The 23,743-nt window shown below is 42.8% G+C and overlaps 1 protein-coding gene across 2 annotated transcripts in view; it reads right to left on the bottom strand.

Moving 5' to 3' along the window:
* Window positions 1-23,743, bottom strand: part of LOC113035750 (calsyntenin-2) — a 356,909-nt gene that overhangs the window by 75,252 nt on the left and 257,914 nt on the right. For both annotated transcript variants that reach the window (XM_026191409.2, XM_080288631.1), the window contains 3 exons: window positions 13,387-13,572; window positions 11,353-11,610; window positions 10,543-10,664 (listed from right to left, as the gene is read on the bottom strand). In XM_026191409.2, coding sequence (XP_026047194.1) covers window positions 10,543-10,664; window positions 11,353-11,610; window positions 13,387-13,572 — 566 coding nt within the window. The remainder of the gene's footprint in view (window positions 1-10,542; window positions 10,665-11,352; window positions 11,611-13,386; window positions 13,573-23,743) is intronic.

Here is a 23,743-nt window from a genome sequence, read left to right as displayed (position 1 = left end):
ATGAAACTCAGTCAGTGCTTATTTGGCAGCTGCTGGTGGAAATTACCTGCTGCTGCTCATTTGATGTGTGAATTTAAAACGGCGAATACTGTGCGGTGTTTACAGAAATGCAATTTTATTAACCCATAAGAGCTAAAAACAGAACTACTGTACATCTGTTGCTCTCATTGAAAACATTCAAATTACAAGAAGCCCTCCAAGAGCGCAAACCTCTGCCAAAACAACTTGCTCTCTGTATTTATTTTTAAGGGAATAGTATTTTATTTTGCATATGGTATATATGCATTATAATGGATTGCATTTATATAGTGCTTTTCGGGGCCCTCAAAGCACTTTACAATTCCACTATTCATTCACTCTGATGGAGGCAAGCTACAGTTGTAGCCACAGCTGCCCTGGGGCAGACTGACAGAAGCGAGGCTGCCATATCGCGCCATTGGCCCCATCACCAGCAGGCGGCAGGTGAAGTGTCTTGCCCAAGGACACAACGACCGAGACTGTCCGAGCTGGGGCTCGAACCGGCAACCTTCCGGTTACAAGACAAACTGCCAACTCTTTGAGCCACGATCGCCCCATTATGCATTTTTTTTTTCTTTGCTCTTTTTAAACATACTTTGCATACAGTTTGTAGTGCAAAGTGCATGCATTACATTTATGACATGCAGGATTAGGTAACGGGTAATAGTTTTCTTTAAAGATATAACACATGTTGGGGTCTACTTGAAAGAAAGAAAGATGTAAAATGTAAGAGTGAGGTCAGAGGTCAAATGTGACGTGATATTTAGGGGAAACTATAATGTGATATTTAAAATCCCCATATACTAGTTCACTTCATACATGTTGCCAATACAAACAAAAAATCTGAAGCATCATTTTTAAGATAAAGGACATTTTATAACCCCTCCTTGAATCGCTACCTTATCGTAGTGGAGGGGTTTGTGTGTCCCAGGGATCCCAGGGGCTATGTTGTCTGGGGGCTTTTGCCCCCTGGTAGGGTCTCCCATGGCAAATTGGCCCTGGGTGAGGGACCAGACAAAGAGTGATTCATAAGACCCTTATGAAAAGGACACCGAGGGAACAGTTTACCCTGCCCGGGATAGGGTCACCGGGGCCCCGCCCTGGAGCCAGGCCCGGGGAGGGTGCCCGAGGGCGAGCGTCTGGTGGCCGGGCCTTAGTCCATGGGGCCCGAACCCGAGCGGTGCTCTGTTATTGGACTTCTGTGCTAACCACAGTTTGGCCATAACGAACACCCTGTTCGACCATAAGAGTGTCCATAAGTGCACGTGGCACTTATGTCGATGATCGATTTTGTAATCGTAATCGTATCAGCAGACCTGCGACCATATGTTCTGGACACTCGGGTCTCTTTGCAGGGATGCCAATCTGTTTGGCATCCCTGCAAAGAGACCTCTCACTCAGACGCAAAGCAGCTCCACAGCTCCTCCTTTAAACAGCTCCCCGGCTGCTCTGCTGGCTCTCGCACCATTCGCGCTGTCTTCTCTGCATCTTTCCCCTTTTCCTCTGGTAGAGTCGGACTCATCCAGAGGAAACATTCCTGTTTACCCTCAACTTTCTCAAGATGTTTGTCCATTTGTCCACTCGGGTAAAGAGAGGGGCTGAGCTGTCAACTGATCACCACCTGGTGGTGAGTTGGATCAGGTGGCGGGGGAGGACGCTGGACAGATCTGGTGCACCTAAACGCGTAGTGAGGGTGTGCTGGGAACGTCTAGCAGAGGCCCCAGTCCGTGAGATCTTCAACGCACACCTCCGGCAGAGCTTCAACAGCATTCCGAGGGAGACCGGGGACATTGAGTCCGAATGGACCATGTTCAGCGTCTCCATTGCCGAAGCTGCTGCATTGAGCTGCGGCCGCAAGGTGGTGGGTGCCTGCCGTGGTGGTAATCCCTGAACCAAATGGTGGACACCAGAGGTGAAGGGAGCCACCAGGCTGAAGAAGGAGTCCTATCGGGCTTGGTTAGCCTGTGGGACTCCAGAGGCAGCCGACAGGTATCGACAGGCCAAGCGGAATGCGGCTCGGGCAGTGGCTGAAGCAAAAACTCGGGTGTGGGAGGAGTTCGGAGAGGCCATGGAAAAAGACTTTCGGACTGCCTCGAAGAGATTCTGGCAAACCGTCAGACGTCTCAGGAGGGGAAAGCGGTGCTCTACCTGCACTGTGTATAGTGCTGGAGGAGCGCTGCTGACGTCGACTGAGAAAATTGTCAGGCGGTGGAAGGAATACTTCAAGGACCTCCTTAATCCCACTGACACGTCTTCCGAGGAGGAAGCAGAGTCTGGGGATGAGGGGGATGACCCGCCAATTTCCGGGGGCGAGGTCACTGAGGCAGTTAAACAACTCCTTGGTGGCAGAGCCCCTGGTGTTGATGAGGTCCGCCCCGAGTTCCTGAAGGCTCTGGACGTTGTAGGGCTGTCCTGGTTGACACGCCTCTGCAATGTTGCGTGGAGATCAGGGGCAGTACCTGTGGACTGGCAGACCGGGGTGGTGGTCCCCATCTTTAAGAAAGGGGACCGGAGGGTGTGTTCCAACTACAGGGGGATCACACTCCTCAGCCTCCCTGGGAAAGTCTATGCCAGGGTTCTGGAAAGGAGAGTTCGTCTGTTAGTCGAACCTCGGATACAGGAGGAACAATGCGGTTTTCGTCCTGGTCGCGGAACACTGGACCAGCTCTTTATCCTCTCCAGGATACTTGAGGGTGCATGGGAGTTTGCCCAACCAGTCTACGTGTGTTTTGTGGACTTGGAGAAGGCATTCGACCATGTCCCTCGGGGTGTCCTGTGGGAGGTGTTGCGGGAATATGGGGTGTCTGGCCCATTGCTACGGGCCATTCGATCCCTATACAACCGTTGCAAGAGCTTGGTTCGCATTGCCGGCAATAAGTCGGACTCGTTCCTGGTGGGTGATGGGCTTCGCCAGGGCTGCCCTTTGTCTCCGGTTCTGTTCATAATTTTTATGGGCAGGATTTCTAGGCGCAGCCAAGTGGCGGAGGGCTTTCGCTTTGGTGGCCTCAGAATCTCATCTCTGATTTTTGCAGATGATGTGGTTCTGTTGGCTTCATCGGGTGAAGGCCTCCAGCTCGCACTGGAACGGTTCGCAGCCGAGTGTGAAGCAGCGGGAATGAGGATCAGCACCTCCAAATCTGAGGCCATGGTTCTCAGCCGGAAAAGGGTGGAGTGCCCACTCCGGGTCGGGGATGAGTTCCTGCCCCAAGTGGAGGAGTTCAAGTATCTCGGGGTCTTGTTCGCGAGTGATGGGAGAAGGGAGCCGGAGATCGACAGACGGATTGGGGCTGCAGCTGCAGTAATGCGGACGTTGCACCGGTCCGTCGTGGTGAAGAGGGAGCTGAGTGTAAAAGCGAAGCTCTCAATTTACCGGTCGATCTACGTCCCTACCCTCACCTATGGCCACGAGCTGTGGGTAGTGACCGAAAGAACGAGATCGCGGATACAAGCGGCAGAAATGAGCTTCCTCCGAAGGGTGGCTGGCCTCTCCCTTAGAGATAGGGTGAGAAGTTCGGCCATCCGGGAGGGGCTCAGAGTAGAGCAGCTGCTGCTCCACATCGAAAGGAGCCAGCTGAGGTGGTTCGGGCATCTGACAAGGATGCCCCCTGGGCGCCTCCTGGGTGAGGTGTTCCAGGCATGTCCCACTGGGAGGAGGCCCCGGGGCAGACCCAGGACACGCTGGAGAGATTATATCTCTCGGCTGGCCTGGGAACGCCTTGGTATTCCCCCGGACAAGCTGGAGGAGGTGGCTGGGGAGAGGGAGGTCTGGGCCTCTTTGCTTAGGCTGCTGCCCCCGCGACCCGACCCCGGACAAAGCGGATGACGATAGATGGATGGATGGATGGACATTTTATAAAGGTTTGACCTCTCCTTTAAGGTCAAATGTTGTCAAAGGGCCAAAGTATTTAGAATCCCCGCAAATCATTTCTTATATGTTGTAAAGACAAAAAATGGCAGCAAAGTTTTAAATACAGTACTTTCTGTACGTTCACAATACACACCACACTTGCAAAAATCATAGTTTGTAAGTTTTAAAGTGTTTTGTCCATTTTTGACCAATAAATCATTATGTTGAGCCTGAAGACACCGGTGGATGTAAGTCAAAGTTTAATGGATTGATAACATGACCCCACTGCACACCCCTACAGAGGTTCATCCAGAATTTTTAGATCTATCATGTTTACAGACAGAAAAAAAAAAATCACACATAAGCATGCAACAGTTTCCTTGGCAGAGGTAATTAGAAGGCTTTTGTTCTTTGACTGCTTCTTTAAAACGTTACATTTTGGGCTTCATATGGTCATATTCATTCTTACATATCTCACAAATTCTGTCTTTGAAACAGGAAGCGGAGGGACTGGAAATACCCTTGTAATCTGCAATTTCTGTTATGATTTAATGGCAGGTAACGGGTCGTTGTGTATATATATATATATATATATTTTTTTTTAATCATTAAAGATGACACAGTGTGTGTGTCCTGAACATTTTTGTCTTTACTCTTGTGTTTTCAGATGCTGATCAATCAGAAACCAGTAACACGATAACAGTCCAATCCCCTGTCAAATTCCCTCTGTTTAGACTTGAAACTACAACGCAGCAGTGTGCAGTATTATAAAAGCATCCGATGTCAGGAGGAAAGTAGGCGCCGGGTGAATATGGTGAATTGAACAATAAAACCTCACAAGCTGTTAATACACTGTGAAAGAACTAAAGTGGGAGTCTGGGTCTGTGAGGCACTCTTTTATACAGTGAATTTCCCGGACACCTGCGAGCGCCAAAGGCTATTTTTTAGACCGCGCGCACCCGATCCAATTTTGTACATAGTTATAACACCTGCAGGGGTTCATTCAGTACTGGCTCATGCAGAAAACATCTTCAAGATTGACAGCCTCCTTCTTTGAGACACTCTTATTCGGATCTGCATTTAAAGAATATGAAAGTGTGCACAAAAGACACATTTGGTACACGTTCATTGCAAAACCTTTCAGTGAAGCTTCAATGAAAACCTCAGGCTTCATCTCCCAACAATGCATACAGCACAGAGAGCAAAGTTTAAGCGTACTGAACAGAATAGGCCAATGTGCATAAAACCATGCTGCCTGTTATTAACAGATAGTACACTCTTTATTTTTTTCAGCAGGTAAAACTAATATCTGCAACCATCTCCCCCCACCACCCCGGTGCGGTTATTATGAAGCAGCTCGCAGTGCGTGATTGGATTGTATGAGAAATTAATTGGACTTACTTCTTTGATAAACCAGTGCAGGGAGAGGAGAATTCTTCTGTTCGAGGGTTCTCTAAGTTGGAGGTATTCAGAAGTTCATTTTGTTTTAAAGACATTAGCAGATGAGGAGGAAATAGCGACAAGGCGAGGGGAGATAGCGACTTAATGAAAGTTTCCTTTCATGCCCCCAGGATTCACAGAGACAACTATTAACAAGAGGGAGGAGGATGAGCGGGAGGACGCGCGAAAGAGTGAGAACTCTAAATGTGCTCGAGAAAGTTTAACAGCTATTGTGTGCCTATGTGGTGCCAGAGTAGACCGTGGAAACTTTTATCGTGAGACGTGCTAATGAAATAAATCAAGATCATTTCAGACCTGCTATAGAACTACCTGTCTCAACCCTTTTTAAGCCACAGCAAAAACAACCAAAAACTGTCAAACTCCCTTCTAATTTACTAACTTCCTTCATGTGGGATTTCATTAACTGTGGCATATGGTGTTACGTCCCTCTGCAGCTTTTAATCGTCTCAGTGTTTTCAGCTGGTGCTAATTGGCCACACCTAGTCAGGTGTGGATAAAAGCATACCTGAGGCAAGCTTTCCGGCAGTGCACTAGTCTTTGCCTTGGTGGCACCAGCCATTTTAGCCAACCTGGTTTTCCATTTTAGGATGAAACCTCTTCTCACCCACACTCTGTTATTCATCTCCTTTTTTTTATGTTGCGGCTTTTGAGCCGGGTCGTAACATAAGTGGGGGCTCGTCCGGGATATTTGGACATTTTAGTGGAGACTGAATGTCAGTTTGTTTTGCTTTTAAGTGGGTGAGTGATGGTGGTCACTGTAATTGTGCAAACTCCCTTTAGTTAGTGTGTTTCAGCTGGGTGGCTGTGCTGCCCTTCCATCGAAGCACTTGTTTGTTGTTTTGCTTTATTGTTTTAGTTTATTGTGTTTGGTGGCTATCCTGGGTGGGGGTACGCTTCAGAGTTTGGTAGGAGACTATATCTCTGGTCTGCTGCCTGCTCTCGAGTTCGCGTTTAAAGTTGCCTCGAGCCTGGTACACCACTGAAGACTAGGGTAGGAAAAGTAAGGGTTTTGTTGTTTTTAGTGTTTTAGGCTGGGAGTTGCACATAGTAAATCAGTGGCACCAAACTTGGTAGGAGGTTTGAGACCATTCATGATTATGGTCTGTAGCTGAGGCAGGTAGGCTGTTTTTAAGTTGGCATTGTGTGCACACCCTGTGTGTGCATATGTCAGTGTGGATGGATGCTAATGAGATCCTTGTGAGGTGAGTGTTTTGTGCTGTGACCTTTTAGTGTTGTGGGGAATATGGCTATTTTGTTGGATCACTTGTGAGTGTTGTTGGCCAGGTGATGGCAATAACACTGTGGGGTGCTGAGCCACCCTTGATGTGATCATTGTGTGGCCATAGCTCTCCATTTTGTGGTTGGTCACTAGTACGCTTGATTTACTTTAATCCAAAAAGTTCAGTAACTTGTTGTGGTATAGGGCCACTTGTATGTGACTGTTTGTGTGGTGGAGACAACAGATCACTTAGTTGTGATTATTTGTTGCTACTTTTGGTTGTGTGTCGTAGCAGATCAGGTAATCATTTTGGGTTTGTGACTGTTGTGCTCCTTTGTGTTGGTCACATGTTACTTTTTGTCTGTTCAGTGTGGCAACTTCAAATCCTCATGCCCATCCATGCTTAGAGATGCCAACTATAACGTGAACACTGCTTCTGTTAGCTTTAACTTTTATTCCAGGTTTGTGGGTCAAGGAACTGAAGGCTTCAGAGGGGCTTTTAATAAATTTAAGGGTCCTAGAGGAACCCTTTTAAGGGAGGAGGTGTTACGTCCCTCTGCAGCTTTTAATCGTCTCAGTGTTTTCAGCTGGTGCTAATTGGCCACACCTAGTCAGGTGTGGATAAAAGCATACCTGAGGCAAGCTTTCCGGCAGTGCACTAGTCTTTGCCTTGGTGGCACCAGCCATTTTAGCCAACCTGGTTTTCCATTTTAGGATGAAACCTCTTCTCACCCACACTCTGTTATTCATCTCCTTTTTTTTTATGTTGCGGCTTTTGAGCCGGGTCGTAACATATGGTTAAAACAACTATGGGGGAAAGGTGTGATATGATATATTTTATAACGAGTCATGTTATGAATTAGAATTATCACAAACAAGCAAGAACATCAAAGGGAAAATTGCCTCTTTCCTGGCCTCTAAACTGGATACGCTCTGCATGCAGGTTGCGTTACCTTAATGGCTCTGTGAGGCTATTTTTCTATTACATTAGCCTCAGCTATACTCTGACTAGTGCCATTTAGCAAATGACAGTATGCTGAACTAGGACTGTTTTCTTGGTAAACAATAAACAGCCTAAACCTTAGTGGCTTAGCTCAAAGCAATGCTGCTATTATGTATGATACATACTATATAATGAATACAATTGGGATTTGTGAAGAGGGACTTTGCCAGGCTGAAGCTCACTGACCATATGGCAGACTGTTGAACACTAAGTAGCTAGAATGAAAATGTGAACTGTGTCAGTGTAGATTGCCCAAAGCAGCAAGACACTGTTAATGGAAGAGAAGTTGCACTTGAATTTTGTAAAAGTGAGTTTACAACATTCAAGTAAGCAACTACATTTTATTTACCTCCATTGTCACTTAATATCAGAGTCAGACAGTTGAAATGAAATCTATGTCTAAATAGACAGATACCATTGACGTGACACTAGCATCTAATATTTACATTTTGTTCTTACTTTGAATTTTGGTCATTTGTAGAGCACAATTTTTAAACAAATACGGAGATGAACACGTCAATTCTGTCAAGTTTGTGACCACTGTACCTATCTGAGCTCATTTTTCTTAGTTTGAATATTTTTATATTTATCTAAAAAAAAAGAAAGAAAAAAAAGTAACAACATCAGCCACATGAACAACCAATTTGGTGTTAAAACATGTATTCACATTGCTTTGTCTTGTACTTTTAAAAGAAATATAGAAAAGCAAAAATAATATTTTTATTTTAGGAGGTAGCAAGAAGTAACATTATGCAATGATGTGAAGATGGATTTGTTGATAGGAAGTAATTATAAAGAAAATAGAATAGTTTAGAGATCCATATAAACCATCCATCCTTTTCTGCTTATCCAGTTCAGGGCTGCCCGGGGCCTGGAACATATTCCAGCGGTCATAAGGCTTGCTTAACCTTAATTAAATTGTGAACTATGAATATTATCTGCTTCATTTAATTCTTTGTGAACTGTGAATAAGCTCTTGTTATGTGTCAACTTACACAACACTGGCCTCTAGGACTGGAAAGTGAAGCCAGAATGGAAATGTACAAAACCTGAAGAAGGAGGAGGAGGAAGAGGAGGCCACTAAGTCAGCTCTGCCAGCTCCAAACGAAGTCCCATTGTACTGAGGTCTGTGAGAAAAAGGTCCTACTGCTCACTAGATTGATACTTTTATAAAAACTTTCTGGTCTTGATTGCTAGTTTCAAGTCTCCTTTAATAGAGAATCACATTCATTTTATCAATTACTATCAAATTGAGAACAAAATAAATGATAAATAACTGCATGTTTTGGGGGTTGTTTCCTTGGGATAGACAAGTACATATGAATAGAGCGTCCTGGAGGTTTCAGAGAGATTAGCTCTTGCAACATTGTTTCTGTCTCTGAAAGACGTTGACATCCAAATCAAATCTAAAGTCTTCGAAATGTTAGTCCACAAACCAAAGGTTGACGTTACAGTGGCTACAAATTACTTTTACGTATAATGAAGTTATGCTGATTAATAGTGTTCCTTAAAGCTCAATGTCAATCCTAACACGACCTCTATCAAACTGGCAGTACTAACATACCAATGTTTATAATGTTGGCCATGTTAACAACATTAACATACTCAAAGGTGATGCAACAATATTCCCAGTAGTTTTCAGGTACTGCTCAGAAATATAATTAGTGACATCACAGTAGTATAACACTTTTGATACTCTCAAACTATTTGATTCAACATATAAACAAATACTCTACATACACTATAATTGCTTGATTGGTTGAAAAGAAAGAGGGAATGAGGGCAAAGAATTCCAGCCATGCTTAGTTTTTCTCGTAGCCACTGTAACCTTTGCTGATCTGAACAGCGCCTGAGAAAGTACAGTGAACATCACTGTTAATGTCATTAGCAGAAGCCATACTACTGTTGCAGTGAGGTCTGTGAAATATCCAGATTGGTCAGATGTCTTTAAAAAAAAAGAAAAAAAAGAACAGAACAAATTAAAAACAAAAGGAGAAAATGTAGAGTGAGAAAAACAGACCAATAGCCATGACAGATACTCAATAGAGACTCTGTCTAAATTCCTCCAGATGGGGCCTCATGCACACCATGCTCTGTCAGGAGACTGATGGATGACCCGTTTCATGCTCTCTCTCCAATCAAGGACCAGTGATCTGTCTGATTAAATTAGCCCAGGGAGCTGCATCTGGATGTCCAGCCTCAGCTGTGTGCCTCCTGAATCAAATGTCCTCACTGGGTGAGCGTGGGGGTTTTGTGAGTCGAGATGACCTGTCTGACTCCGAGACAGCATCCACGATCAACAGACAGCTGCCTCTGTCTTCACGCAACGCACACACATACACAGAGACACATGCACACATGCACAACCCTGGAGGAAGCTCATATTTCTCTAGCCATCATATCTATTGTTTTTATTATTAACTAATTGTGGAATTTTCATGTGTGGAAATGTTCCATTCCTCGAAGGAATCATATGAAAGGGCAGATGCCAAACATTTATTCAGTCCCTAAATTCATTAAGATATTACATGGATATTAACTAGTATGTGGATTCTCTATATTAAATGGGGTCACTTAAAGGTTAGGTGGGTTTTTTTGTTTGTTTTTTTATAGAGGGATTTCTAGTATAGCCAAGCACTAATTGGTTACAGTTTACACCCACAAAACCATGGTTGTTTGCAAATCACTGGGTGAATATGATGTGTGTTAGTAAATCACCAACAGCTCCTACTCCCTTTTAAACCTTTTTGCTGCTGCCAGTGAATCCCAATGTCTTACCAGGAGCCTTCTATTTTTAACGCAAGACACAGACCACCATGGATTAAACTAAGAAAAAAATATCCCAGTGGATGATTAATAGAGGTATAATCCAGGCTAGAGGCTTCATAACTCTCTATGCGAGAGGTCCATACCTCATCAAAAAGGTGAGCTGAGGATAAGCTCAGAGTACAAGTTTCCTGGTCTATCACACGTATTCCAACGTTAGCGCCTCACCTGCTCTAGTTTCCAGTGGAACTCGGCCGGCCGGAAGGTGTCTACCTGGGTGAAGTCTCTCCTCAGCAGAAACACCAGGCGGCAATTATGGACATACAGCGAGTAGTGATGACGGTTCATCTCTGTGGGAGGTAAAAAGAGGAGTAGACACCAGGGACCAAATCACTCCACCTACTCACAGCTGACAGGTAAAGCAAGCCTGACAGGTGGCTCTCACAAATCTGGGACAGCAGCACTTTTCTAAAGGAGGTGAGTTTGCAGGCAGATAGTCTTTCACTGGAATTTAAAAAAACAACAACAAAAATAATCCCTGCAGGGAGGGCATGCTGTCCACCGAGCTGCAAATTTTGTTCAATGTGCCACTATTAAACAGTATCACATTGAAATAAGTATTTCACAAACAGTTGCTGTTTAGATCTGTGGAGGAGCTATAGATATATTCTATACATGTGTAGCTCTATTGTATAGAGGAGTGATATTAGGATGATTTAAGCGGTGATTTATGGTTTTACATCGAACAAAAGCAGATATTATCAGACTCTGAGTCTTTATTGCACACTGTCACTTGGGGTATTGCAGTCAGTGTCTTATACCTTTGCTCACAGACCACAATTCTCCTGTCAACTGACCACACAACACATGATCCACCAAAGAATCAAGGTGCACTTCATTTGTGGTGTTTGAATTAAATTCTGATTTACGATTTCTGCTAATCCCCCCTTACTACAGCTTACCCAGACATCTCTTATAACCTAATGAAATGTCAAAAAAATATATTTTTTCCATGAAATGTGTTAACAAATGACTCACCAGTCTTGTCAGAGTTACAAAGTAGGGTCTCCTTTTCAGCTCTGAGCCCTGGACTAGGCCCATGCTTCATCCATGTTGCAATGGTAAACTGGTCTGTCAAATTCTGTGGTACCACCCAGTCTGGGATTTTGGCTGCCTGACGACCGTCAAACCTGAAGATCAAGTCGCTGTCCCTCCCGCTGTCAGACACTAGGGACGCTGTCCAATTGGTGGCCGTGCCGGGAGCAGGAAGGAGGTCAGTGCTACCCGACGAGGCGCCTGGGGTTATTGCCGTGGGAACAAACAAGAGGTGAGACAGTAGATCTGTCAACAACAATAATGGCAGATACGCAGTGTGCATTGCCTTATTCTTGGCTATGATTACTTAAGAGTAATGCAGCTGGCAGGGTTTAATAAGGAATCAATGGGCTGAGATAGCTACGGAATGTGGGTATTGATTCATGGCAAATGAAGCTAACTTTCAAAAGAAATGTGAGCCACTATTCATAAATTCAGAACATAGCTCACTGCTATAATGCACCTCTATGGAAACAGAGAGGAAATACTAACCAAGCACTATGGTAACACAAAGAGAAAAAGACATAGCAAAGGCTTGGTAAGAATCAGCCAGTCGCACAGATGGCTTACAGCTGACACGATCCCTACACATTCTGACAAAACAGACCTGTCGTTACCGTCCTGCACTGAGCTGGCTCATTTGGTTTCTCTTCCTCCCTTTCAAAGCAGCTCCATCATTCCTTTGACACAATAACCCTAATATGTTGAGCCCCGTCCAGTCTTTGTTTTCGAGCCGTCACCTTGACAAACGCAGCCCCTGACACATGCTCACCTCGCTCCTCCATGCATACGACATGCCCTCACCCATCTATCTTCTGCTTTTCCTGTGTGACAGTAAAACATTTATTTCATCCCTTTAAAATACATTTATGAATCATTTCTAATGGCTTACTGACGGAAATGGATCAAAGCGACCTGGGAGCTATGATGTTATAGGAGAAAAACCAACCAACCAAAAAAAACAAAACAAAACAGGAAGTGTCACAACTCACTGTGTCCCTTGTCCTGGCAAAGAAACTCGAACATGCATCTGTTCATTTCCGCTAATAACACATTAGCACGTTAATTGATGTTTTTCACTCGTTTGTAAAACCCTGTTTTTCTCCACTGCGTGCTCGTGGCGCCGTCGACGTTCTGATTCCAGTAATTAGATTCCCTCAGTAAATAAATACCCATCGACTCCTCCAGCACCCAGCTGCAGCCTTTCCTTTGCCCGATGTCTTTGTACATTATCTCAAATTGATTGTGCTTTAAAAAAGCTATTACAATTTATTCTATTTGCTATCAGATAACGATTATGAGGTGCCTGAAAAGGCCTCTTTAGTGGTAAACCATGCGTGGACTGGGAGCCAGGGGAGGCAGGGAGTGGATGTTATGCATTCAGATTAGGTGGAATGTGGCTTGTGAAGGCCGTTAGTCAAAGATGATGACTCCAGCCCTCCTGCTGGCAGTGCGGTGTGGGTGGGGGTATAGGCTCGACTACTCTGCTGGCGCTCTGGGCACTGACACGGCGGCTCGACTGCTCATCAGTCACTGAGGAGAAAGCGCGGCTGCATCTAGGGCGGCTAATGCCCTCGCTCTGTCACATCATTAGTGACACAGCCTTAACTTGCCATTCTGGTGCCTTCATTTAGCACAGGGGTTTACCGGGGACATAAGTGGAGATAAGAAAGCAACACGGACTGGGAGCTTTCAGATGTTGATTTAAAAAGGGCACAGAAACACACCTCGGGCGCCGTCTGACCCTGGTGCTCAACGCATGGACTCCATTAATGCTTTTAGCAGGATCTAACTTCTAATTTACTGCCCCAACTTTTAGTTGCCTCAGACAGCAGTCTTTGATGAGCCATATACTGTGTAAATCTGCATATCAACCATCGATTTAATAGTCACAAGTTTTTATCTTAATTATTGCTCATTTCGACCACACAAGAATAGCTAGTGATTATGAAAACACAGTAACCCCAAATAACCCACCACAGAGTTTTTGTAGAGATTTCTCAGAGTAGGTCTCCCGGTCGCAGCCCTTTCCAATGTGGCTGGTCTGCAGCTCCACCGTGGTCCTCACCGAGGACAGAGGTCCGCCACAGGTCTCGAGGTGCATCCTGGGAAACAGCTGCTTACTGCCTGTTCCTGGCTCATAGTCCACTCGCTTATTCCAGCCTGGGTGAAAAGAAGAGATGGAGTGACAGTCTTAGAGAGGATATATTATATTGTAGAGTTCATCCTGTGAGCGGATGCAGATTATTATCTGTAATAATACCAGATTTTCACAAGCCTGTCGTTGCTTTTGTTATTGCACGTTTTGCGCCTCATTTTGTCCATTTAGACTGCCATCAAAACAACACCAATTCCAATTTTTCTCTGTCACTGGTATTTCTGGCATCACAACTCAATATCCTTCTGGCAGAATGTACCCTACTAATGAAATTGCTGCATTGTTGTTGGAGTGCAGTGCAGTACCTGCATTAGCGGCAATAGTCATTATGCTGTCACTGTCTGCCATGTCAGCTGTGAATTGTGTTTTTCTATCTGGGAAGGCTATTATTTTGTGTGGCAGTAAATTTTTTTCCCTTTTTCAATCAATTTCTTTTTCCAGGCTTTGCGGTGTGATGTTGTGTTCATCTGCAGTGTCTCTTCTATTTAACAACAGAATGAATTGTGGAATTCTGTAACCCGTTTAATGTTGTGTTTACAGTGAGCCGTTCTCACTCATTATCTCACTTTCAAACAGAGCATTTGGCATATCTATAAATGCTGTCAGCACATATTTCCAACATTTCCTCATCCCTGTTACTTCTTTTACTTTGCTTCCTCTGTCATACGCCAGCATCACCGCATCATCGCTCATGAAACTGGCACTTTAAAAACAAATTATGTGACCTCAGAATTATTGATACCAGCTCTAAACCATCCTGCCCAGTCCATGCTTTTTTCACAAGCATACATGAGCTCGAATCCATCCACTGTCTATCTACTCCTCTGTCCACGATTACTAGCCAGGAGCTGGAGGCATAAGCATGAAGCCAAGCTGACCGAAGAAGAAGGGAGCATCTTTTTGTTGCTCACAAGCCTGTTAAATCTGCCATGTTCACTTCCTCTCACACTCACCAGCTCATGCTGAAACACATACACATGCTGCATCTGTTTTGCAGTTGATTTACTTCCTCTAGACTGCAATTGCTCTGGGCTACAGCACCACTGTTTCTATGGGATTGGCTGTAGCAGAAATGAAAATAGGTACCAACAACAGTGCACGCTAAACAAGAACAAAAGCACATGCAGGAGCATTTTAAGAAAAGGCCACAAGCACAAAAGACTTGGCTAATTTAGCCTTTTTTTCCTTCTTTCTCTTACTCTCTCCCCACTGCTGTCAGACTCCATAATAAAGACTTTAACTGATCAAGCACACACATCCATACATATGCAATAATACTAAGTGCAATAATCCTTTCTGTCATCGTTGTATTTTTACTCAGTTGTATATAGTATTTGTATTTGTATTCTATTTTTATCTTATTGTATATTTATTTTATTTTATTCTACTGTATATAGTATTTTATTCGATTCTGTACAGTTGTGTACTGTATTTATTCTTATTGTATTCTAATTTTTGCCTCATAACTTTTGCACTGTCCACTTCCTGCTGTGACAAAACAAATTTCCCACGTGTGGGACTAATAAAGGTTATCTTAAACACACACACACACACACACACACACACACACACACACACACACACACACACACACACACACACACACACACACACACACACACACACACTTCATTGTGCACACAGTAACTGCATACATGCCTGTCTAATCCTACTTGTTGATTACCCCTGTATGGAGTTGCTACTTCTGTGGTCCACTTTGGGGTTGATGCTTTTAAAGCTAGTCAGCTATTGATTTGAACCATCTGATGGGTTAGCTGCTGATATGCCACTCTTTTTTCAGAGGTAGCAGCAACAACTGCCGACAGACATTCAATCTTCACAACAACAATAGAAGAAAAATAGTTCTTTATTTTTGTGTGAGCAGATAGAGTAGCTAACCTTGCTGATGCAGAGAGGGATTTTTTCACAGCAGAGCTTTGTCTGTTATTCTTCTTTTGCTTTTCTCACTTTTTTACTATCAACCTTTAGCAAGGACGTCCACTAATAAAGCTCTATTTTGTCTGAAAAACATCTTTCCGTTTTCTAATATTTAAACAAAAAAACTGCACGTTTGCCAACAGTGAGATGGGAACATCAGCTAGTGATACAGTAAACTTAGATTAGCATACGTTGTGTTGTGTCTGTGTTTTAAATCTTAGTACCAGCACAGTGGCCCTAATTCTGTTCTAATTTTTCATGTTTCCTTTTTTATAAATTTCCACCAGTGGGATGATGGGAAATAGTCTCAAAGTTGATTTTCTGAACTGCAACCCTTCAAGATCCCCGGTCTTTGGACAATCTTATAGTATATAGTCTCAAACTAAAAGCCTTAAGACAACTTTTAGATGTGTGAGGGTCCCAGTCTTTAAAAGTTTAAAGTCTTCCAGTGTTTGGTAGCCATTGTATAACTTTTACTCTTGGTAAAAAAAAAAACCACACTGTGGTCATTTTATTAAAACAAATGGCCAAACAGTCAAGTGACTTTGCCATGCAGCTCAACAACTAATGAACTTTATCTAAAAACAGTAGGCTAGATTTGTATGTTCTGTTCAGAATGTGTACATGTCTGTGTTTTATACTTAAAGGTTTGCGTGTGAACATACCAGCGTTGGCACATTTCAATATATTTATATATAGTGGTTGTATAATAGCAGGTGCATCCAGTGGCAGCTTCCACACATACTTGTATGAACAGTGACCAAGTTGAATGTGAAGCTTTCTCACTAATCAAAACATTAAAGCGATATCATAATTAGACCTGTGGAGCTTAGCTCAGCACATGAGCTTTAGCGTATTTCGTCACTAGTTTGTGTGCTGGGATCACAGACTAATATAATTCCACTTTTAGAAAACATGACTATGGATGGAGGTGTAAGATGGTCAGATTTGGTCAGAATCGGAATTATTTCTTCTGAAAGAACCTTAAGTTTGTTTTTTTTTTTACTTACTTTTACAACTACTAGTTGAAGATTTACTTTGGCTGACTATAACTGCAGTAGTTTAGGATGTTCTTGAGCATTTGCAATGAACGCAACTGAACTAGGCTAGGCTCAGTTCTAAAAACTAATGAAGAGTCCCAGGTATTTAACCTCCTTGTCTCCTCACAGCTGTAGACCCACCCTAGTCATGTGAGTCGTTAAGGGTCACATGAGCCAAGGTGTGAATCGCAGCATGGGTCATTAATGACGGTTTACAGTGGACATAGATAACCATCACTGAACAGAGGCCTATGATACCAGCTATCAGTCACATATAACACAGTCTTGAGATCCCTTCTCAGGTATTTCAACCCCCCACTCACACCTTGACCCATGTGACCTTAATAACTCACATGATGGCAGGTTGAGCAACATCTCCTTGGCCCCTTTGATGGCCCTGAATCACTCCCTAGTTTGGGTGATTCTTAATGACTTGATTACAGGATGGGTCAGTGGCTCTTAGGACCCCTTTCAAGGGGTTAAATGCCTGGGACTCCATCATCTGAAACATCTTGGATGGGAGGTGAAAAATCTTCATGAGTCAAAAAGAAGTAGAGTTGTCTTTATTTCAAACGTTTGAGACCACCATGACCTGGATGACTAAGAATGTAGACCTAAGATTTAAGTTTGTGAGAAGGTGTAAAAGGCTGTTCAGTAAAAACAGACTCCATGAACAAATGAAAGGTGATAACGGGGCTTTACCTTTGCCTAGCTCTACAATTTGAGCAAGAGCAGGGATAATAGAGCAGAGCTTGGTTAAGAATGCATGGAAACGTGTGAGGGAAGGGATAAATGAGCACTGAAAAAAGAGCATGTTAGATTTACTTAATTCAATAGTGGACATTGGTTGCACACAGATGTTTTGATTTGGCAGAAACTTAAACAACTGAGGTTTAAAAATCAACACAACCTATTCATATTCAATAAACCTGTGCATTTTGTGTTGATAAAACACGATTGAAACATGTTTGGATGAAGTAAGTTGAGCTCTTGGAATATTTTAATCCTTCACAATTTTGTCACTTTATTCCAACACTATTCAATAACTTTTACCCCAGTACTACTTGGTTACTTAAATACTACATGTTGTCTTCATATTAATATTGTTCAACAAAGTCTAGAGTCTGGTTAACATAAACATTTAATGGATTTACAACAACTTCCTTTCTCCTGGTTGCAGGGGAGCTGGGGCATAACCCTGTGAAAGGTTAAGAGGCAGGGTACACCCTGGACAGCTCACCAGTCTATCACATAGAGATAAACAACCATTTCCACTTACATTCACCAATTAACCTAACTCTAATAACTACATGGCTTTTAACTGTGGGAGGAAACCAGAGATAACACAGTGCAAACTAACCAGCTTGTGGATTTGAACCCAGGACCTTCTTGCTGTGGGGCAACAGCACTAACGACCACGCTACCAAGCCAGGATTAACAAAGCTTATCAAGGTTTGATGCAGAATTTTCAGTACAATTTTGTCCTTGACAGGTTAAACCACAATAAATACCAATACCATATACGTATGTATATGTATGTAGTGTTTTGCCTCTTATACCTCCTGTGATTTCCCTGCAGTTTGTAATCTCGTGTGATCTTGTGAATTTCATAAGTCCAGCAACTAACCGCTCTTACTAGACTGTATCATGTCATCTCAACGAGATCAAATTAAGTTGTTGAATTTCATACAGATCCTAAATGATTTGATTATTTTCACCATAGAAACATGAAACTATTTTGTTCAAATTACAAGTTAGACTTTTGTAAATGTAACAACCACCCATTTTCCTTTTTTTCGGTATCCCGAAAAAAAGTAGAGGCCTTCCTCAAACCACGATCCACAGTGCGCAAGCCAAAATCCCATGCAAGATTTAACATTGCTGTATTATTGACTTACTTCACTTGAACTTGATATGAACAATTTAATATATCTTCTCTCCATATCATGTAGTTTCTACACTATATAGTTACACTTAACTTTAAAGCACCAGGCGATTGTGTTAAATACACGCAAGATGCTTACATAAATCCAAGAGATGGGCAATCCCTTTTTTTCAGTGAGGAGTAATGGGTTGAGGACACAGTTAGCATATATGGGAAGGACCTGGTTCAGATTGGAAGTAGGTGATTAACGGTTATGGGTTAGAGAGCACTAGACAAACATGAGGACTTAAAAAAAGGTGCAGACTCAGGAAAGATTAAAGTGGTTTCAGTCTCCTCAGTCCTTAGTTAAATCTCACCACCTGCAGTCTAGTTGTCTGGAGGTTGCAGTGACCAGAATGCATTCACTAAACCTGATAAACTTCATGGTAAGTCTGTACAACCATTCCTGTATAAGTGAGCTGGTGAGCTTTTTATGATGTCGCCAGCAGGTTCATCATACTGAAGATTGACACCATTTTTTTTTTAAACCAACCAGCTGATTCTTTTCTTAGTTTTATGATGATATGTCATTACCTCACAATATTTCATATAACTGGAAGCATATATTCTAAAAAATGATCATGGAAAACAGTTTCTGAGCTCAGGACAACCACACAATCTTCACTATCGATTCATAATATTTTTATTGGTTCTTGTAAAGCTCTTGTTGACCACTATTGCTCCACCACTATTGCTTTAGTGTAGTGATTTGCTCAAAAAGTGAAAAAGAAAACCCAGTTTGGAATTACTGGAGCGTTTTCCGAGTTAAGTTATTCATACAAAACTCTAATCAAAAGAAGATGAATAAAAACTGAAATAATGACAGCGAGTCAGATTACTAAGAAGGCAAGGTCTATTTATACACTTTAGTCCTGGTGATAAACTATGGTATTTATAATACTGTTTGACCAACTGTTGAAAAGTGCACTGCCCTCAGTTATAGTGAGGAAGTGGCTCACTGGTAGGAATGAAATGAGTTACAGCAAGCGTGGGAGTAGCGTGTCACGGAAACCAATCACAGTGCCGAGTACAGTAGCAGATGTTCTTTCACACCAAAAGACACATTTCCTTCTGAGACACCTCCTGCCTCTGTGGTTACACATGAGGCAGAAAGTGTTGAAACTGTGTGGAAGCAGTGAAGTTGAAATATGAACTGTTAAGAGAAAAGCAAAGAAAATGAAAAGCCATATACTCTCAACACAAAAGAAAAACAGTTTCCTTTTTATTTCTTAGGCTTAGATAAGACCCAAACAAACAATCTCATATCACTGATAAATATTTGGCAGTGGCATTTATCTTTAATAACAGGAAACATTGCAGCGATGAAATGGAAAATGTCCTTTGCCAAAAACCCAGTGGGCTGTACTGAAATGTATTTACAGGAACAAAACAAAGAAATACATCAGTGTCTTGAATATCTTCCTTCTGAAATAGTTCACAGTGGCACCTGTCCTCAATGAAGTTTCTGATTTCTGAAAGATAAATGCATATATATATCGAAGAGTACAGAACATTTATCACCAACCTCATCCCTGTCATATATTCTAAGCACTGATGTGCTCATTTTAAAATTTCTAATAAATAACTCGAAGCACGCTTGCAGAAGCCTTATGTTATTTCTAGTTCTGCAATAGAACTAAATTACAGTGCTAGACCTGTGATGTGTTTGTTTTGTCACTAAAACACTATTTTTAAGATAGTGATGTAAACCAAAGTGCTCTGGTATAGCCTTTTCCTCCAGTTCATGTCATAAAAGCACAGAATTTATGTTGCTTTCAAACCCTATGGGCTATTTTATTCAATCCGTTTCTACTAAAAGCCTTACCAACCAAAGCTGTAAAAGGCCATTTCTTGCAGCAGGGACATGAGCACAAGTCCATTTACTTAGGCTGAATTTTTAGCTACTTGAAACTGAACAGCTAGATGCTACTTTACGCACATCGCAGAGGAAATATATTGACCACCATGTTTTACATCTCTGGATCTGTGAGGCATGTTTCATGCTATGTCCCCAGAGACTTAAATATACACTGAACAAAAATATAAACGCAACACTTTTGTTTTTGCTCCCATTCCCCATGGGATGGACGTAGAGACCTAAAATTAATTCCAGATACACAATATAACCATCCCTCCCAAACAGTGGTCACAAATCAGTCCAAATGTGTGGTAGTGGGCACATCTGCTATATTGAGATAATCCATCCCACCTCACAGGTGTGCCACATCAGGATGCTGATCTGACATCATGAGTAGTGCACAGGTGTACCTCAGACTGCCCACAACAAAAGGCCACCCTGGAATGTGCAGTTTTTTTCACTATTGGGGGTCTGGGGACCCAGAACCGGTCAGTATCTGGTGTGACCACCATTTGCCTCATGCAGTGCAACACATCGTTGCATGGAGTCTATCAGATTGTCAATTGTGGCCTGTGGAATGTTGGTCCACTCCACTTCAATGGCTGTGCGAGGTTGTTGGATATTCATGGGAACTGGTACACGCTGTCGTATACGCCGGTCAAGCACATCCCGAACATGCTCAATGGGTGACATGTCCGGTGAGTATGCTGGCCATGCAAGAACTGGGACATTCTCAGCTGCCATCTGCCCTGAACAATGTGAACCATGATTCATCCGTGAAGCGCACACCTCTCCAATGTGCCAGACGCCATCGAATGTGACCATTTGCCCACACAAGTCTGTTACGGCGACGAGCTGGAGTCAGGTCAAGACCCCGATGAGGACGACGGGCATGCAGTTGAGCGTCCCTGAGACGGTTTCTGACAGTTTGTGCAGAAATTGTTTGGTTGTGCAAACCAATTGTTCCAGCAGCTGTCTGGGTGGCTGGTCTCAGACGATCTTGGAGGTGAACCTGCTGGATGTGGAGGTCCTGGGCTGGTGTGGTTACACGAGGTCTGCGGTTGTGAAGCCGGTTGGATGTGCTGCCATGTTCTCTGAAACGCCTGTGGAGACGGCTTATGGTTGAGAAATGAACATTCAATGCACGGGCGACAGATCTGGTTGACATTCCTGCTGTCAGCATGCCAATTGCAGCATCCCTCATTGCTTGTGGCATCTGTGGAATTTTGCTGTGGGTGGCCTTTTGTTGTGGGCAGTCTGAGGTACACCTGTGCACTACTCATGATGTCAGATCAGCATCCTGATGTGGCACACCTGTGAGGTGGGATGGATTATCTCAATATAGCAGATGTGCCCACTACCACACATTTGGACTGATTTGTGACCACTGTTTGGGAGGGATGGTTATATTGTGTATCTGGAATTAATTTTAGGTCTCTACGTCCATCCCATGGGGAATGGGAGCAAAAACAAAAGTGTTGCGTTTATATTTTTGTTCAGTGTATGATGTAGTATTATTACTTACTCGGTAATAATAAAAGGGGCGCTTCTGCTGCATGAGTTGAAATGATATATTTATACTTGAAGCATATTGAAAAGTTCTAGAGATTATTACAAGTAATAGTTTGAAGGACTTTAATTTGTCCTCAGCATCTGAATACTAACAGCTGAGTACTCCTTTGACTGCAATGATCTTGAGAATGTGTATATTTTGATTCTATTGTTGCCACTGAATGTGCTGCTGCAAAGCACATCCTCGGGTGTCATGTAATGCTAATTTGTCAGATGCTGTCTATGTTACACAAAAGCTGTACTTTGGCAGCAGTCCTTTGTGCATCTGCCACGGTAAGAGCCAAAAGACTGTGGTTCACATACGCTTTGGATCTTTGTGTTTTGTTCTTTAGTGCATTTTAATTTTAATTTTTACACCTTAGTGCAAAAGGCTGATGGGGTATTGTTGTCACTCTGCCCTGCAGGTGAGAGGGTGGTGTGGACTCTCAAGATTCTGAGAGTATGTTTCAAATTGATTCCACTGATACTACTAAAAAACTGTTCGAATCTCAGTGACCTCAACCTCAAGGTCGAGGTCACAGGTCAAGTTTTCTAAAAATCTTGTGAGAGCAATAACATGAGAACGAGGAGATGTAGAATGACAGGCTCATTTTCACCACTGCCATAACCTGACCAGTTTCTTCATGTTGTTGACGTGTCAGCAGCTTGGACAGAATGGCAGGCATGAGTACACTCACACTCGTTTGACAAACTTTGATTCACAAACCAACTTAGACTAAAACTACATTTTAAAAAATGGAAATATTAAAAGTAACTTTAATAAAAATGTTTAATAAAGTTGCTTTCAATAACTTGAACTGTAGATGTAATGTATAGAATATTTAAGTGAAAGCTGAATCATAATGTGGGGGAGAGAAAAACTGACTAATGAACTACTGATGATCTTAAAGCAGCCTTTTTTTAATGACCGTCATGCAGCTGAGCGATCACATACTGTTGCCCTGACATTCCTAAACCTAAGACTGCTGTGGCCAATTAGGAAATCAGAAAGTCTTCTGCGGTGCGCCCAAACCTTTGATCAAAACTCTGTTTATCAGACGAGCAGAAGATGAAGTAGTTGCTTCTTTATGTTTTCACTGAAACATTTTCATCTCACGACTGTTGTTGAGGTTGATTCTCCTGAACATCATTACATCTGGCACCAGCTCAGTTTCAGCTCTTTCCTACTATTGACAAGTGATATAAGAAAGTTTTCAGGCTTAATAATAATACATTGCACGGTGGTGCAGTGGTTAGCTCCATCACCTCACAGCGACTGGTGTCTTTCTGTGTGGACATTTTACCCCTATGCCTTCTAAAGTTCTCTCCAGGTACTCCGGCTTCCTCCCACAGTTACACGCATGTGTCAGGTTATTAATTGGTGATTTAAATTGGCTGTACAGGTAGGTGTAAGCATGAATGGTTATCTGTCTCTGTGATAGACTAGCAACCTATTCAGGGTGTACCCTGCCTCTCTCCCTATGACAGCTGTGATAGGCTCCAGCCACAATGACCCTGAACCAGGTAAGTATCAGTGCTTTATTTTAAACCCTACAAAACAAAATAAACATATTTGCTTTTTGTAAATGACTTCATGGCCCATCTAAGGTGTCCTTACAGCCCATCAGGGGACTGAGCACCACACTCTGAGAATCACTGCTGTAGACTAACAGCTGGATGTTATTTAAGAGTTTATTTGGAAGTCTGACTGGTTGCACAACTATTAATCAGAGAAACATCTGCCAGTGTTATATCCAGTGTTGGGACTAACGCGTTATTAAGTAACGCGTTACAGTAACTACGTTATTATTGTGGTAACGAGCACGGTAACTAGTTATTATGCCAAAACCGGGAACGCGTTACTC

Source organism: Astatotilapia calliptera, chromosome 14 (genome assembly GCF_964374335.1).
Source record: "Astatotilapia calliptera chromosome 14, fAstCal68.1, whole genome shotgun sequence".
In the NCBI taxonomy this organism is placed as follows: Eukaryota; Metazoa; Chordata; class Actinopteri; order Cichliformes; family Cichlidae; genus Astatotilapia; species Astatotilapia calliptera.
The sequence above is the reverse complement of the archived record's forward strand: the minus strand, read 5'-3'. Positions and strand labels throughout refer to the sequence as shown.